The following is a 16,898-nucleotide window of genomic DNA, read 5'->3' as shown; positions in this document are numbered from 1 at the left end:
ACACCTAAAAGAGTAAAATTGTTACATCTCTGTGCCTAAAAATGGGGCCAAAGGAAAGGAAGGAGCGGACTGGGATTCCCAGCTTTTGGGGGGGTGGGCGGTACTATCAGCTGCGATAGAGAACCTCGAAGGGGGTGGAGGAGGGCGAGAGAGGAAAGGATGGTAGGTTTGGTTATTTTTCAAATTATTTGTTTGCCCATCTGCCTCCCCCTCCAGCCACGTCTGATTTCAGGAACCCATGGAGTGTCCAATGGGGGTGGCCAGTAGGCAATGGGTCTGGAGCTCAGGAGGAAACCCCGACAGGGCAGAGGTGGTGCTGAAGCCATGGGAAGGGATAAGATGACCCCAGGGGAGTGTAAGTGAGAGAAAGAAAAGAGCCAAGGACAAAACCACAGGGAGAGCTGACATTAAGGGCAGGTAGCTACAGAGAGCTGAGAAGGGGCAGGAGAAATGGGAAGATAACTCAGACAAAGCAGTATCCCCCAGAAACCCAGAGAGGACCGGTTCAGAAATGGGGTGGGGTCGGGGGGGAGGCACCGGGGCCAAGGGCCGCAAGAGAAATGAGGGCTGAAGAGTCTATTTGAATCCAGTGGGATGTGGGCCTGGAAGCCAGAGTCCTGGAGCAGGGAGATCTGAGCAGGAAGTGGAGATGCAGAAGTGGCCGGACGATGTTTGGTTGCAAAGAGGGGGTGAGGAATCAGAGCAGGAGGGAAGGGGAGGTTCTCGTCCTAGTAAACAGATATCAAAGTCCACAACTAAATAGCTTGTTCAGGGCCGCATTCAACTTAGATATGCAGGATGGCCCCTGACCTGCTGTCTAGCCGCCCCATCCAGTCTCGGCTCCTCACTCACAGCCTCACACGTTTCACAAAGATGAGTGCTGAGAAGGTGGAGGGGCAGCAAGGGAGAGAAGAGCAGCTTTTCGGCAGCAGAGGCAGCTATACCGATGATTAAAAGCACCTGTTACATTTTCCACTCTCTCTCTCTCTCTCTCTCTCTCTCTGCCAGGGAAGGAGCGGGTCGCTAAGGCAACCTCTGCTCACATTATTTGCTCTCCCATCAGTTTCCTTTTGCTGCCAGGGAACATTGCTTCATCACCTTGCATGGAACACGCCTTTATTATCAGGATTATTTGAAGTTTTCTCTCTTCATTCAGAAGCTTGTTACAAATAATAGCCTTACTGGCCCCCAGACCCTCGTCTCCAGGAAACCAGGCTGTATTATCTGCAGCTTCCTTTCGTGCCAGCTCTGTTCAGTTTACTTTCTAAAACCCACACAAGAGGAACATGAATGCTTTATTTCAGTCAACAGCTATTTTATAGCAGAGAATAGCAAGTTAAACACAGTCAAATATTTAAACTACAACAAAAAGCAACCCTATGAAATGAGAAACACGTGATACATCTATACAATGGGATACTCTTCAGCCATAAAAAAGGAATGAAGTACTGATACATGCTACATCATGGATGAACCTTGAAAACATTATACTGTGTGAAAGAAGCCAGACACAAATTGTATGATTCCATTTATAAGAAATATCCAGAAGAGACAAACCTATAGAGACAGCAAGTAGATTAGTGGTTGCCAAGGGCTGGGGGGAGGAAGGGAAATGACTGCTTAGTGAGTATGGCGTTTCCTTTGGGATGATGAAAATGTCCCGGAACTAAACAGTGGTGAACAGTTGTACAACACTGTGAATATACTCAACGTAATTAATGGTAAATTTATGTTATATATATTCTGCCACAATAAAAAATTAATTACTTTGGAAAAAAGAAACCTTACCTTGACACCAGAGAACAAAAAGCCCTGGCTCCAGCCCCAACGGTGTCGATGTAATGAAGGCTTTCTACCAGCTCTTCTTAACTTCGGCTGCACATTAGAATCACCTGAGCAGCTTCTTAAAGCCTCCTGTATCTGGACACCACCCAAGACCCATTAAACCTGATCTCTGGGGCGGGGGCCAGGGGCAGACCTAGGAGCTCTAGGAAGCGCCAGTGTGCAGTTAGGGTTGAGAAATACTGAGCTAGACCAGTGGTCCTCAGAGTGTGGTCCCCAGACCAGCAGCACCAGCAGCACCTGGGAATTTGGTTAGAAAGGCACATTCTGGGACTGTACCCCAAACCTTCTGAATTAGAAACCCTGAGAGTGTTTTAACAATCTGTGTTTTAACAAGAAATTTGTGTTTTAACAAGTCCTCCAGGGGATTCTGATACACACCAAAGTCTGACACCAACTGTTCTGAGTCTAGACCAAGTAAGATACAGAGAGTTTTCCTCAACCAATGAGTGTTTACTGAGCATCTACTGTAAGTTTGCTTCTGTGATAGATGTGAAAATACAGAAAGTCACCTCAGGTCTCCTCAAACATCTAGTTGGTTAGATTCTTGGAAAAGAAGTTGTATGTTAAAATGAGCTGAGCTTTTATATGGCTGAACAGTATTCCATTGTAGGTGTATACCACATTTTATTTATCCCTTCATGTCTTGATGGGCACATGAGTTATTTCCACCTTTCGGCTATTATGAATAATTCTGCTATGAACATTGGTGTACAAGTATCTGTTTGAGTCTCTGCTTTCAATTCCTTTGAGTATATACCTCAAAATTCTACTCTAGGAGTAGAACTGTCAGGTCATATGACAATGCTATGTTTAACTTTTTAAGGAATCACCAAAGTGTTTTCCACAGCGGCTGCACCACCAGGAATGTACGTTTGGGATGATGGAAAAAGTTCTGGAAGGGGCTAGTGATGATGTTTGCACAACAGTGTGACTGTAGTTAACACCACTGAATTCACTTTAAAATGGTTAAAAATGGTAAATTTTATGTTATGTATATTTTACCACACATACACACACAACATTAAAGACATGAAATGAGCCATGAAAACAGATTTAGAAAAGGAAGTTATGTTCCTAATGGTCAACACTGAATAAAAATGACCTCAAACACCCTAATTGTTTCCATAATTACACATATAACAGTGCATTAAAAAGATGGTGTCTGCAGTTCTTACTATTCAGAGGTGGTCTTTGCCTGAGGATGGAGAAAGAATATTTTTAATATTCTTTTTTTAGGAGGGTAGGGCAGGATGTCGGTTTCTTCTGGGGACTTCGTGTGTTTACATCGACCAAAATTCCTTTGTGAACAAGTCAAACAAGAATAACATGTACTGAGCACTGACAGGTGATGGGCCTGGCTTGGTTTCCCTACTGGGGTTAGGCCGTTACCACCTTAGCAACTTGTCTAACGTATTAGTGGCTTGTCGTTGTTCAGGAACCCTTTGCTGAGCACTTTGATGTGCAGGCTCAGTGGGAGGAGCCAGGGATACAGGAATGAATGGGACGAGCTGAGAGCCCAGTGCGGTGCTTCCCAACCGTCAGCGAGCACTGAGTCTCCCACTGGGCTTGTTCAATGACAGATGCCGGGCACCACCCCCAGAGTGTCTGGGTCAGGGTGTCAAGCGGGGAGGAGGGGAGGCCCAAGAATCTGCATTCCTAACAGGTTCCTAGGTGATGATGGTGGCGGTGCTTGTCCAGGGACCACGCTTTGAGAACCACTGGTCTACTGGGGTAGGAAAGTATAAAATGTTATTTTGATAAGTGTAGGTGCCTCTAGGAAAGAGAAGTGTAAAGGGCTCCACAGGAGCATGGAGGATGTGGAAACATTTGGTCCTGCCTTTTGGGGGGTATGAGGGGCAGGGAGAGGGTGTTTCTGGGGGCTGGGATGCAGCTTGGTGTGTCTCAGCATTGCTGCAATAAAAGGGGGAGGGGAGAGCAGGCTCAGAGGAGTCCAAAGAGGTGGGCAGAGCTTCGCCACAACGAATGCGCTCTAAGGCAACAGGACCTAAGAGGGTGCCAGAGATGCAGAAGCAAAAGCAAACAGTTGTCACCGTTTATCTTTGGCATCCTGGAAACCCCACCTTCCTCCCTATAAAAGCCTTCCCTCCAGAAGGGACCTGACAAATGCCTGGAAGCCAAAGGGTAAATGACTGCAAAGCCTTTTCTTCTAGCTACACCCATACCTCCCCTCTCCTCTCCATCCCAGCAATATTGGAAGGGGATTACTGGAGAGGGAGGGGCCCTCTAAGTATGGCAAGATGCAGGGGAAGGACTTTGCAAGGTTTAGCAGAGAGCTGAGCTGGCGGCCCCAGTCCTGCAGCTCACCTCTTCTTGCTCCCCAGCCTGCAGTACTGGCCCCACTGCCATGGCTAAACCAGAAAGGATGCCAAAGAGTGGCTTGGGAGGAATTTACCCTTTCCCAGTCTCCTCCCTCTCAAGCCGACCCAAACAAAAATTTAAATAATAAAGAGAAAAGTTCGATAATAAAGTATGGCTTAACAGCATCTTTAGAAAACATTCCTATTTTTATTGATCTATAACAGTAAAAACCAAGGAAGCAGAATGGGCCTGCTATGGCAGTCCAGCTTTAAGCTTTGTAAATAATAAGTAACACTGACTCTCCAGCCCTTGCTCTGCCCTGTCTCTGATTCACTTGTAATATTAACAAAGAAAAGGCTTCAATGCCAGTTTGGTTCCTTGACCTCTGTTTATAATAAAATCATAAGACATCACCAGTCAATCATTAACCCACCCCTCTGCTAGCCTCTTCTCCTTTTGGGTAGGATCTTGGGCTTTATGGCCATGCCTCTCCACTTGACTGGCAGGGAAACAGGCAGAGTCAGCACAGTGTGGCTTTGGGCTCAGGGGGCAAGAATCCAGCCAAGGCAGATGCTGTGGGAACCCCACACTACTGACCAGCTGAACCCGCTGGACTTTTATGGGAAGCCATGTATCTTTTAATCAACTTCAGAAGTGAACTGCAGGAGCTGTAAAATATGTATAAAACATATTTTACAAATGTGACTTCTGCATCCTAACAGCATCCTGAGAATGTGTGGTATTGAGATGGATTTAGAGAGGATACAGAGGCTGCCTTCCCTTCTGAATGGGGTCCTGTGGCTTAGCTGTGTTCTCTATGGCTCCAGCCACAGGACCACGAAGGATGGGTGACCTCCAGAGACAGCTGGGTCCCAGCCCCCTGAAAGGAGGACCTTTCTAACAGACGGAGGAGTGTACCTGAGCGGGTGCTGAATGACTCCCACGCAGCCTTGTCGTAGGGCAGCACCCAGCCTGGCCAGGGGGAAGCCAGATGAACCCTAGGTTCATTCTGAGTCTTTACATCACATACACATAAAATATACAGGCTCTCTGTTGCAGCAGGGTCTCTGAGTGCTCTGTGCACTCCCTTTGGAATGCCATTCCCCAGGTTTGACTCACGGTGGGCTCAGTCCCATCCTTTAAGTCTCAACTTTAATGGTGCCTCCTCTGAGAAGCCTGCCTGCATCACCTGGTCCATAGTGGTCCCTCCAGTTTTTCTCCATCATAGCCCTTGCTTATTTCCTTCATAGCATTGACTGCAGACTGGAATAATTTTACTTATGTATTGGTTTGCTTATCTGTCATTTATTATCAGTCTTTTCCACTGGAACGTAAGTTCCATGAGGACAGAGACCAGATCTGTTGTGTTCTCCATTGTATCTTCAATACTAAATACAGGAGGCACATCTGTTGAAGAAATGAACAAATTAACTTCAAAATTAAATAGCATTCCAAGGAGGGTATTTAGCAATTTTCTCTTTTATTCAACATTTGAATACTCATTTTTAAATTGCAAATATAATCTATTTAATTGTGTGTTCAAATTTGATACACAATCTGTGATCATTTTCATATAAATATACATGTCCAGACTGGGGGCATTTTTGCTAGAGTCAGATCCCCTTACAAAAAACAAACCTTGGCAACTGACCAAAAGCTTTTATTATACGAAAATTTTGACTGTTGGTTAAAAAAAGGTGTGTTAACATCTAGAATGTGTAAAACCTTGCCACTGTAGTTTTATCCATTGGGGCAAGTTTTGATCTGACTGCGTTTTGGTAGCCAGTCCAAAGAGACAGGCCCTGGGGATGGTGGCCCAGGACGGGCTGCCCAGGCGTTCACACAGACACTGAGGGCTCTACCCCAAGAGTGTGGCTACCACAAATGTCAGGGGCACCAGGTAGGTCTGAGGGACAGACTTAGAAAGGCCCAAAAAGGTAAATGTCATAATAGGATAATAATGAATACTTTTTTTTTTGTCCAGACTCGTCAGATATAGTCAAGTTACAAACAATATTTATTTTCACTAGAATTTTTGTTATTCTTAAGCACACAGGATGCAGTCAGTGAGAAAGAGTAATCAGTGAGAAACAGCAATCAAATTGTACCAGTAATTACATAGTTCTGATCTTCTAAGGAGCCCTATATGCTTTTATTATTACAGTACATGCTGTAACGTATATGTAGTAAATGTATAAATATAAGAAATTACTCAACCCATAAAGTGTTTTACTTACCCCATACCATGTCTGCAAACAGATTATAAAATAATAAAATTATCATTCATTTACTTGCATGAACTGTTATTTGCCCAAGGCAGTAGTGAGTCTCTACATACATATGTACAGAGCAAATATACCCATGTTGGAGAGAAATAAAAGGAGGACCTATAGATTAAAAGAAACTCAAGGGACATATTAACCAGTCATGATACACGGACCTTATTTGGACCCAGATCCAAACAAACTATTTCATAAATATATGAGACTATAGCACAGGGAACTACATTCAATATCTTATAATAACCTACAATAGAAAAGAATATGAAAAAGATATATATAGATATATATATATATATATATATAACTGAATCACTTTGCTATATACCTGACACATTGTAAATCAACTATACTTCAATTAAAAAATAGGAAAAAAAACCAAAAAAGATTTATGAGACAATTGGGAAAATTTGAATTTGCACTGGATATTTGATGACATTAAGAAATCACTGGGAGACGCAAGAGGGAAGAGATATGGGGATATATGTATATGTATAGCTGATTCACTTTGTTATAAAGCAGAAATTAACACACCATTGTAAAGCAATTATACTCCAATAAAGATGTTTAAAAAGTTTAAAAAAAAAGAAATCATTGTTAATAGTTTTTAGATGTGAAGATGATATTGTGGTTATTTTTACAGAGTTCATACCTATAGTTATATACATCCATAGATTTTCTTCAAAGGAATCCAGTGGAGGGGGAACGGATAGGTCGGGGGTATGGATGAAACTAAATTAGTCATGGAGAGATGGGTACACGGGGCCATGCTACTATGCTCTTTACTGTTGTACCTGCTTTGAAATTGTATTAAATTTTAAAACAAGTCATAAGGTGTAGTAAGAAAATAGCCAAATATAGGTTCACTTTAAAAATCACATTGACTCTTTTAGGCTCACGGGTGTACTTGGGCTGCATGCATCTCAGAATGTGAGAAACTGAGACTGTCTGTCATCCCACGGCCCATCCTCTTCTCTGATCACCTCTGCAGGCCTGATGGGTTCTAGGATTTCTGACTGGGTTTTTACTCTGTGGGCTTCCTTTCCAGGAAGGCTTCAGTGTTCTGGTCTGATCCATTCAGCAAACACTGAGTGCCTCCTTCAGTCCAGAGGTAATTTCTACTTCTGCTGGCTGGGTCCACCCCTCCCCCACTGTCTTCTAAGGGCCACACTCCATGAATCAGCCCCTCTTTCTCCTGGAACCATCCTTCCTTCTCTATTCCCCTTTCCTTCTGCGTGGAAGTGTGCTCAAGTCTCTTCATTAAAAAATAAAAAATGCTTCTCGTCACCCTCCTCTTCCTACAAACACCACACACACCCACATACACACACCCTTCTCCCATCCCTTTATGGCTAGATTTCTGAAATGAGCTTAAGAAACCCTCCAAATCAATTCATTAAGTGTCTAGGAAATGCCACTATATGCTCAGACACGGGGGAGGGACGTGACAGAGTTCTAGGCTTCCAAAGGTCTTCAAAACTTATAGACAGAGTTCTAGTCTGGAACAGGTTTAGAGTAACAGTCACAGGTGAGATGGCTAAATGACAATTCAAGGCACTGTACCATTGTAGGAAGCTGGGTAATCTGGCCTAGGAGTTCAAGGCAGGAAGAAAGTGCTGGAGTAGCTTGCCCAGGACTTGAGCTGGATTTTGGAGATGGACAAGATTTGGAAAGGTAGAGAGGAAAGAAGGCAGCATTTTAAGCAGATTTTTAGCATAAGAACATTTGTGAAGGTGAGGATGGGGGAGCTGGCCTGACCATGGGGGCGAACTGGGGTGGGTGTGAGGGCTTTTGGAAGGCCTTGAGAAGCCGAAGCTGTGAAACATGGCTGTGGTTCTGCTTTGTTTTATTGGGGGCGGGGGCAGGGCAGGGCGTGCTATGGAGAAAGGGAGCGGACGGACAGTTGGTACCACAGGAGCAGGGCTACACCTGGTTCTGGCTGCAACAGGAAAGGCTGGGGCGGGGACCCCGCGTGGAGCCTCTGCAGTGTGACCTGGTAAGGGCCTAACCAGGGTGGTGGAGGTGGCGGTGGTGACGGTGGAAACTTGGGACCCCATGACCCACCCTGAGGGCAAAGGATGGGCTGAGCCAGCCTGGCTCTGAGATTTTGAGCCTTGGAAGAGCGGGGCCAGTTGTCGTCTGACAAGGCTTAGTGCCATCAAATTGAGATCTAGGCCATAACACATCAACCAGCTTCACTATGTGGACCTTCTCCGAATCCTGAATTTTACAAACAACCATTAAAAAGATATGAAAACAACAAGGTCCTACTGTAAAGCACAGGGAACTATATTCAATATCCTGCGATAAACCATAACAGAAAAGAATATGAAAAAGAATGTATAGATATGTGTATAACTGAATCACTTTGCTGTACAGCAGAAATTAATGCAACACTGTAAATCAACTATACTTCAATAAATGTTTTTTTTTAAACTCTGAAATTCCTATTTTATTTTATTTTTTAACATCTTTATTGGAGTATAATTGCTTTACAATGGTGTGCTAGTTTCTGCTTTATAACAAAGTGAATCAGTCATACATATACATATGCCCCATATCTCTTCCCTCTTGCATCTCCCTCCCTCCCACCCTCCCTCTCCCACCCCTCTAGGTGGTCACAAAGCACCGAGCTGATCTCCCTGTGCAGTGGGGCTGCTTCCCACTAGCTATCTATTTTACGTTTGGGAGTGTATATATGTCCATGCCACTCTCTCACTTTGTCCCAGCTTACCCTTCCCCCTCCCTGTATCCTCAAGTCCATTCTCTAGTAGGTCTGCATCTTTATTCCCGTCTTGCCCCTAGGTTCTTCTGACCATTTTTTTTTCTTTTTTTTAGATTCCATATATACGTGTTAGCATACGGTATTTGTTTTTCTCTTTCTGAGTTACTTCACTTTGTATGACAGTCTCTAGGTCCATCCACCTCACTACAAATAACTCAGTTTCGTTCCATTGTATATATGTGCCACATCTTCTTTATCCATTCGTCTGTCCATGGACACTTAGGTTGCTTCCATGTCCTGGCTATTGTAAACAGAGCTGCAATGAACATTGTGGTACATGACTCTTTTTGAATTATGGTTTTCTCAGGGTATATGCCCAGTAGTGGGATTGCTGGGTCGTATGGTAGTTCTATTTTTAGTTTTTTAAGGAACCTCCATACTGTTCTCCATAGTGGCTGTATCAATTTACATTCCCATCAACAGTGCAAGAGGGTTCCCTTTTCTCCACACCCTCTCCAGCATTTATTGTTTGTAAAAAGAAATGTTTTAAAAAGATATGAGATAATTGGAAAATTTTGAATTCTGACTGGATTTAATAATATTAAGGAATTGTTAACTTTTTAACTGTGGTAATGGTATTGTGCTTTCGTTCTAAGAGCCCTTATGTTTTAGAGACATACTGAAATATGCGCAGATGAAATACATTTGGATTTGTTTCAAAATTATCCAGGGGTAGGGGAGAGCGGGTGTGGTAGAGATGAAGGCGGATAGGCTGTGGATTGTTAGTTGTTGAAGCTCGGGGATGTGGGGTTCATTTTGCTCCTCTCTCTACGGTTGCACGCATTTGACATTTTCCCTGAAGGAAATCCTGGTCCTCGGGTAATGCAAGTCTTGTACTCTGGGCCTCAATAATGCCCAGCTGGAAAGCATGCGAGGCATTTTGAGCCGTGCCACGTTAATCTCTTGTTACAATTCAAAACAGAAATTTGGTCCACTTCTGTTTTGCCTCAAACAGAAAAATTCATGAACTGGAAAGAAATAATGCCTTGATTTTAGTTGGAAAAACAAACTGGGAGATACACATGATCTCCTTTATCATGATCATGGGAGGAATCTAATCCACGGAAGAGGCAAAGTCACAACCCGAGAGAAAAGTCACATTTTGACGGTAGCTGGAAATAAATGCTTCTTTTGGAAGAGTCAGTCCCAGGAGAGGTTTTCTGGCAGCAGAGCGCTTGGCATGAGTGTGAAAGCTGAGACCAAGCTGAAAAATTACAGCCTGGGCCGCAGCTGCCAGCGAAAGTAAGGGCAGTGTTAGAGCAGCAATGAGTCACACGTTGCTCACACAGAGGCTGCAGGGCAGAAGGGAGCCTGCTGCCTACGTGCCTGATACTGGGTGTCCTGGTGCCCAGCCACATGGCACCTCTCTCTCTCACTCACAAGCCACAGAGATCAGAGGCTGCTCTGACAATGTCTCTAGCCATGTAAGAAGGGGACACAGCCATCACACGCTGGCGGAGGGTCCCGTGAACTTCAATGAAACCCCATACTCAGCAGATCGTCTCCCAGGCTACCGGCCAGCAACAGGATTTCTTTTTCAATGAGTGGCCCCAAAGAGAACAAAACCTCATGCAGGTACACTAGAAAGCTAGGAGGGTAAATTTGAACCTGAGCAAGTAACATCCTTTTTCTTTACTTTTTATAGGAAAAAGAAAATTATGTGGGGGAATAGAGAGAAACTAGGAGGTTTAATATACGTGCATGCTTCCCTGGAGAGGAACAAGCACAAAATTAGCAGGAGAATCCAGCTCAGTAAACATGTGAGGGCCTGCTCTATGCCAGGCATTGTGGACAAGGCAGGGGTGAATGAGACATGGTCCTTGCCTTCAAGGAGATCATGGGAGGAGGAGGATACGAGCGTGCATGAAATCTCCTGGATAAATAATGAAATAGAAGGCATGGAGGTCCTGTGACCCAGGCAAGGTAACTCTGTTACTAAGCCAAAGTCTGTCTTTGGGCAAGTCACGTCATCTCAGTTTTTCGTCTACAGAATGGGGCAATTCTTGCCCTGTTGACCCCACAGAGTTGTAGAGGTGTCAGGACCAAAACTACTAACATCACCATCATCGTCATCACCGTCATCGTCACGAGGAGGAGGAGGAGGAGGAGGAGGAACAGAAAAGGCTTCCTAGATCCTGCTGCCCAAAGGGCCTGTGATGGGCACTCAGGACAGGTGCTCCCAGTGGTCAGCAGCCCAGACCGGCGGCACTGCCCACTCTCCCGCCAGCCCCAGGAGCAGCAGCGCCCTGTGCCCTCGTTCCCACAGCTGCTTCCCACTGGGCACCTCGTCACATGCCCAGGAGCTGCCTTTGGATGAGCAGTTCTCTCCAACCCGTTCCAACCGGCCTGATAACAGAGGTGAAGGTGCTTAGTCCTAGTAATCTTAATAAATCTCAGAGTTTGAGAGTCAGAAGGGACCTTCCAGAACATAGTGTCCACCCCTCCCATTTGTACAAAGGGCAAAGGAGACTAAGGCAGGGAATGTGACCGGCTTGAGGTCACTCACGGAGGTGGAGGCGGGGGACGGCTGGTGCCGGAATCTGGTACTCTGGAGTCTCCGGGTCCAATACAGCTGCTTCTATTTCCTAGGAAGGTTTTGCCACCACTGACTCTGTTGCCTTTTATATCCTTAGTCTTTTCTGCTCCCAAATACCGAATTTGGCCAACTTCCAAGAAAGTATTTAGGGCAAAAGAAAAATTCCTCCTCATAACCTTTCCCCAAGCTCTCTGTTCTTTGGGGGTCTTTCTTTCTTTGGGGAAGATGTTTACTCAGTGCCTGTTATGCATGTGATCCTAAGCACGACGTGGGTTCACAGAGATGAAATGGGATGGCCCAGTCCCCTCTTCATGAAACCTTCAGGGGAGCTCTGGCTCTGGGAAAAGAAAGTTCTTCTTACTCAGTTCCCTTTAGCTATGTGTTCAAGGGGAGATCTCTTTGCCACGCCTCTTCACTTCCTGAGTTTTTCCATTCATGCCTGTCTGGCAGCTTCTGCCACCCTGGCTGTGGGCCCAGATGCTGTTGTGAGCAGAGGAAAGGCCGGCAGCCTCACTCTGGAAGGGTTGCCACCTGGGAGCCGCGCTGCTTCCTGACCCTCAGGGTTGGCATGATACCTCTTGACTGCTTCATCTCTGAACCCTGTGGTCTCTAAGGAATTCGGTTTTGCCCTCAGCTGAGTAACTGCCCTAATCCAGTCTGCGCCCTGGAGTGACTGCCTTGGTGTCCTCCAGCCGGCCTCTCCGCCAGTCGCCATCTTGGTGTAGTTTAGTTGCCTTGAGTCCAGGGCTTTGAGGCCGTGGAAAGAAAAACAATACAGGTCAGCGGAAACTCTTGACATGTGAGAGTTGGGAAAACTGGTGTCCAGTGAGGGGTTGGGCTGGAGAGTCTGAAATCCCTTCCAGCTCCAACATTTCTGAAAAGGTATACCCGAAGGTTGACAGCCTGAAATATTAGAGGGTTCGCCTGTGTGTATCCAGACCTAGGACCAACTCCTCATAGCATTTCAAATGAATGTGGGCACCAAGTTTTGCTTCTGACTCTCCCTACTCTCAGGTGAGGTCCTCTAGTTAGAGAACAAGGTGTAGGGGATGGGGATTCTGTGAGGCCAGTATACACACACGCATTCCTGTGAAATGGTGCTGTGGTCTATGGCAAGGGTGCCCAGAAGACGTGGTGTTCCTTCCCCTTCTGCTCTAGGTGACACCCTTCCGTGTGCTGAAATACTGATGAATGAACTCCAGGTGGCAAACCTTGGTTCCCAACTCCTAGAGAGCCCACAGGGTACCACGGTTCTACTCGAACGAGCCGTGACCTGCCAATTATTTGCTTTTCCGGAGAAACCTCAGCTTGAAAATCCACTTAATTACCATGGGAGATAATCTTTTAAACACAGCCTTACATCCTTGAAAGACTTTTCCCTGTGGGAGTAAGAAAGTGTACCTGAACATGGGATTGGACTGTTTATTTTCATTTCCAGGGGAAGGACTATTACCTGGTAGTTAGCAAGAAGCCTGAGCCCTGGAGGGTTTATTTGATAAGTCTGCTCCTCCTCACTGCTAGTTTGTCAATTATATTGTAATAATTAGTTTGTAATATTGTCATACTTTTCCCCAGCGTAAACACTGCATTTAGCTCCGTGATTCCGGGCTTATAATTACTTGATATTTTCCAAGCTTCCCTATCAGGTTGGGGGTTTTTACTTGCTCTAGATGTGGGTATTCAGAGTCAATGTCCTCAAGGGTTTTCTATCAGGAAGATCATACCTGTAAATCACCAACCTCAAAGACCTACCTGCAGTTGGAGACAGACTCCAATTTTTCCAATGTGGGACATCCCAGTGGATTAAATAAATTCTTCCCCACTAGGAGAGGGAAGGGTGGAGGGGCAATATAGGTGTAGGGGAGTAAGAGGTACAAACTATTAGGTATAAAATAAGCTACAAGGATATATTGTACAACATGGGGAATATATTCCATATTTTAAAACAACTCTATGTGGAGTATAACCTTTAAAAATTGTGAATCACTATATTGTACACCTGTAACATATAATATTGTACAGCAACTATACTTCAATTTTTAAAAAGTACCAAAGGAAAGAGAGCCATAGGTTTTAAACTGAACTTGAACAACAACAACAACAAAATGTCCTTAGCTTCTAAAAACACAACAAAATTATAAAATTAAAAAAAAAAATTCTTCCCCACTAGAATGTAAGCTTGGGCAGCCCCAAGACCCAGAGCAATTCCTGCTCATAGTAGGTGTTCAACACACAGATGCTAAATTGCTGAGAGTCACAAGGTCTTCATGTGGCATGGATGTGCATCGGGTCGAAATATGAACAATGGACAGAAGAACGCAGAGTCCCTGCCATGGGACTGCTCTGGTCCCTCTTTCCCCACATCACTTCAAAAGCAAAGGGTCTGGAGGCATTTGCATGACCTGATTCTGTAGGCTGGGGTCTCTGGGCCTTAAGAGTATACCTCTGGGGATTAAGAAAAGAATAGAAAAGGAGTAATTGTATTGCACACAGAATTAGAAGGTGAGGAAAAATCTTTAGTGGAAAACGGATTAAGCCATGGACCTGAATCTCTCCTTCCAGGTCCCGACGGGGAGAAGAGCTGGTCCAAGAGCTACCCATCATGTGGGGGCCTGATGCAGTCCCCAATAGACCTGCACAATGACATCCTCCAGTACAACGCCAGCCTTGTGCCCCTCGGCTTCCAAGGCTACAGTGAGTCTGCCGACCAGCAATTTGTCCTGACCAACAATGGCCATTCAGGTGAGGGAGCGACCTCCGAGACCTGAAGGGGTGTCTGAGCTTTCCTCAGCTCCCTGGCCTCTTCTGTCTGCCGGGGCAGGGGGTAGGGTGGGTTCTACTGAGGCACCCAGGAAGGAGGTCAAAGGGGAGCCTTGTGGGATGCTTGGACCACTCTCTCCAGGGGATGCTGCAGGTCCTGGGCTCGGGCGGTTCTGCCGGGGTGGTACCTCTCAGAAGCGGCACATCTCTTGGGATGGGAGAGGGGACAGGCCTGAGCCCCTTGGCCTATTGGATATGGTGCGGGAGTGAATTCTGGGGCACCATGAACAACTCATGGGGCCACGCAGTTTACTGGGGGGCTTACCCAGTCTTTGGAGTCAGACCAACCCGAATTTGAATCGTGACTTGACTACTTATGAGTCATGAGACTCTGGATAAGAATTTTAAACTCCTTGAGGTTTCATCTGGAAAATGGGCATATTGATGGGTACTGTAAAGACTAGAGATTATGTATGTTAATATCCACAATAGAGAGGTGCTTAATAAATAGCGATTATTATTGTTGTTGTTGTTATATAATTCTACAGCTTGGCAGATACTTCATGACAGGTTCTATCTTCATAGCCAAGTGTGTAATACATGGATATATAAACAAACGTTCATCCATTGGTCTCAATTAGTTCCTGCCATCATTTTCCAAGGGGAACCAAGAAGGTGCTTGTGCCACTGGAATAGCTTTAGTGAAAGGGGGACACTGTCAGAGAAAGAGCCCAGGTTTCTGACCTACAGGCTGCATCTCTCTGGTCCCCACCTCGCTGTATCCACGCGCCCCTGTCTGGGCCCTGGGCAGGTGAGGCCTACCTGCTCGCAGGCAGCACTCAGCTGGCCAGGGCTCTGAAGACTGCCCCTCCTTTCCCTGCAGTGAAGCTGAAACTGCCCAAGGACATGCACATCCAGGGCCTTGGGGCCCGCTACAATGCCTCGCAGCTGCACCTGCACTGGGGAGACCAGAATGAACCTCACGGCTCGGAGCACACTGTCGGTGGGAAGCACTTTGCTGCCGAGGTGAGTGGGGCGGCCCGGCTGGCAGAGGATTCCCGGCGGTGGGTGGTCTGGCACCCTTCCACTCGGCTGGTGTGCAGATAAGATCAGAGCATAGGGGGTGAGGTGGAGGGTGCCGTCCCGCTCTACACACCCACCCCAGCCCTGCTGACAGCACAGGGAGGTATAGCCACTCCGGCCACGCTGCAGCTCACCTGTGGTGTCCCGCTTCCCTTCCTCTCCTGAACTTGCTGAGTTTGTTTCCGTGTCTTTTACTGAGTGATGCTGCTCAGAGGCAGTGAGTGCTCCCAGGGGGGCACAGTGGGACACACATGCCCCTGTTCTAGACGTCGCCCTTCTGTTTGCACAGATTAAGATCCCAGCAGCTTGTGTGGCTGATCCATCCCACTGCCAAATCATACTAGGCGAAATGCTCCCCCAACTTTTCAGTTTTCTTCATATGCCATGCTGCTTGCATAAGTTTTTCCCATCCCATCTTTCCTTTCCCTGGGCATGAGTTGTGCTTGGAGCTTGGGGACCCGGGTCCAGGGTCACTCTTCTATCTGGCCACAAATCAAGGTATGACTGGCATTATAACGTGTAGGGCATTGTGGCAATCAGAGACTCACTGAGGATAGCTTGGGACATCATCACAGTGTTGCGTTACATTGCTCTGAGGTGCTACCCCAAATACCAAAGAAAAAAGGAAGAGGAGCAGAGCTTTTTTCCTGCACTACAAGTGTTCAGTGGAGGCTGGGGGATTGAGGTGCTCCATTTCAGAGCTCCCGTGGGATTGCACTTGGGGGTGTGGTTCTGAATGTCTAAAGGGCAGTAAATACAAAGGGATAAATGCTACTGATCAGCTAATGGAGCCCATGGTAAACAATGACACGACCATTCTCCTCTGTTCTTAAATGCCAAACTGCTTAATGTCTTAGGCTAATTAGAGGTCGAGTTACAAGAGGTGGAAGAGCTATAATTCTGGCCCAATGGATGGCCCTACTGGAGGTGCACATATTTCAGACCAGGCCCCTCTCTGAACCTCCAGGACTGCAATTTCTTTCAGCCTAACTGCAATAAGGAGGCTTCTGTTTTCCCACAGGGAGTAAAGGAGTTAGGGTGTAGGCTGAGAGGGTTTGGGCATTTAAAAATAGTTATTGTATTTTCTGCTATTAAGCCACATCATCAGACCAAGAGCCTGGTGAAGATGGACCATAAATGTCAATAATAGAGAAAAAACATCAAGGTGACCCTAAAGTGGCAGATTCTCTATGGAGGGTCCTTGAAAGTGTAGCAGTTCTTCTGGCTTGAGTCTATATAAGAAGACTCTCTTAATCCTCTCAGCAGGGAACTCCCTTCTGTTTGTATTAGT

The 16,898-nt window shown here is 45.9% G+C and overlaps 2 protein-coding genes across 12 annotated transcripts in view; one reads left to right on the top strand and one right to left on the bottom strand.

The window, feature by feature from the left end:
• Positions 1 to 16,898, bottom strand: part of APH1B (aph-1 homolog B, gamma-secretase subunit) — a 112,579-nt gene that overhangs the window by 24,572 nt on the left and 71,109 nt on the right. The window contains exon 7 of one of the 4 annotated variants that reach the window (XM_082448191.1): positions 4,352 to 5,571. The exons of the other annotated variants lie outside the window; for them this stretch is intronic. The gene's annotated coding sequence lies outside the window, so the exon portion shown is untranslated. Of the gene's footprint in view, positions 1 to 4,351; positions 5,572 to 16,898 lie in introns of those variants that run through there. 4 annotated transcript variants of the gene reach the window in all.
• Positions 1 to 16,898, top strand: part of CA12 (carbonic anhydrase 12) — a 74,057-nt gene that overhangs the window by 24,739 nt on the left and 32,420 nt on the right. For all 8 annotated transcript variants that reach the window (XM_082447115.1, XM_082447114.1, XM_082447110.1 and 5 more), the window contains exons 3-4: positions 14,327 to 14,506; positions 15,408 to 15,550. In XM_082447115.1, the coding sequence (XP_082303241.1) occupies positions 14,327 to 14,506; positions 15,408 to 15,550 (323 nt within the window). The remainder of the gene's footprint in view (positions 1 to 14,326; positions 14,507 to 15,407; positions 15,551 to 16,898) is intronic.

Source organism: Balaenoptera physalus, assembly GCF_965194825.1.
Source record: "Balaenoptera physalus genome assembly, chromosome: 2".
NCBI lineage: Eukaryota > Metazoa > Chordata > Mammalia > Artiodactyla > Balaenopteridae > Balaenoptera > Balaenoptera physalus.
This window is presented reverse-complemented; position numbering and strand designations above follow the sequence as displayed.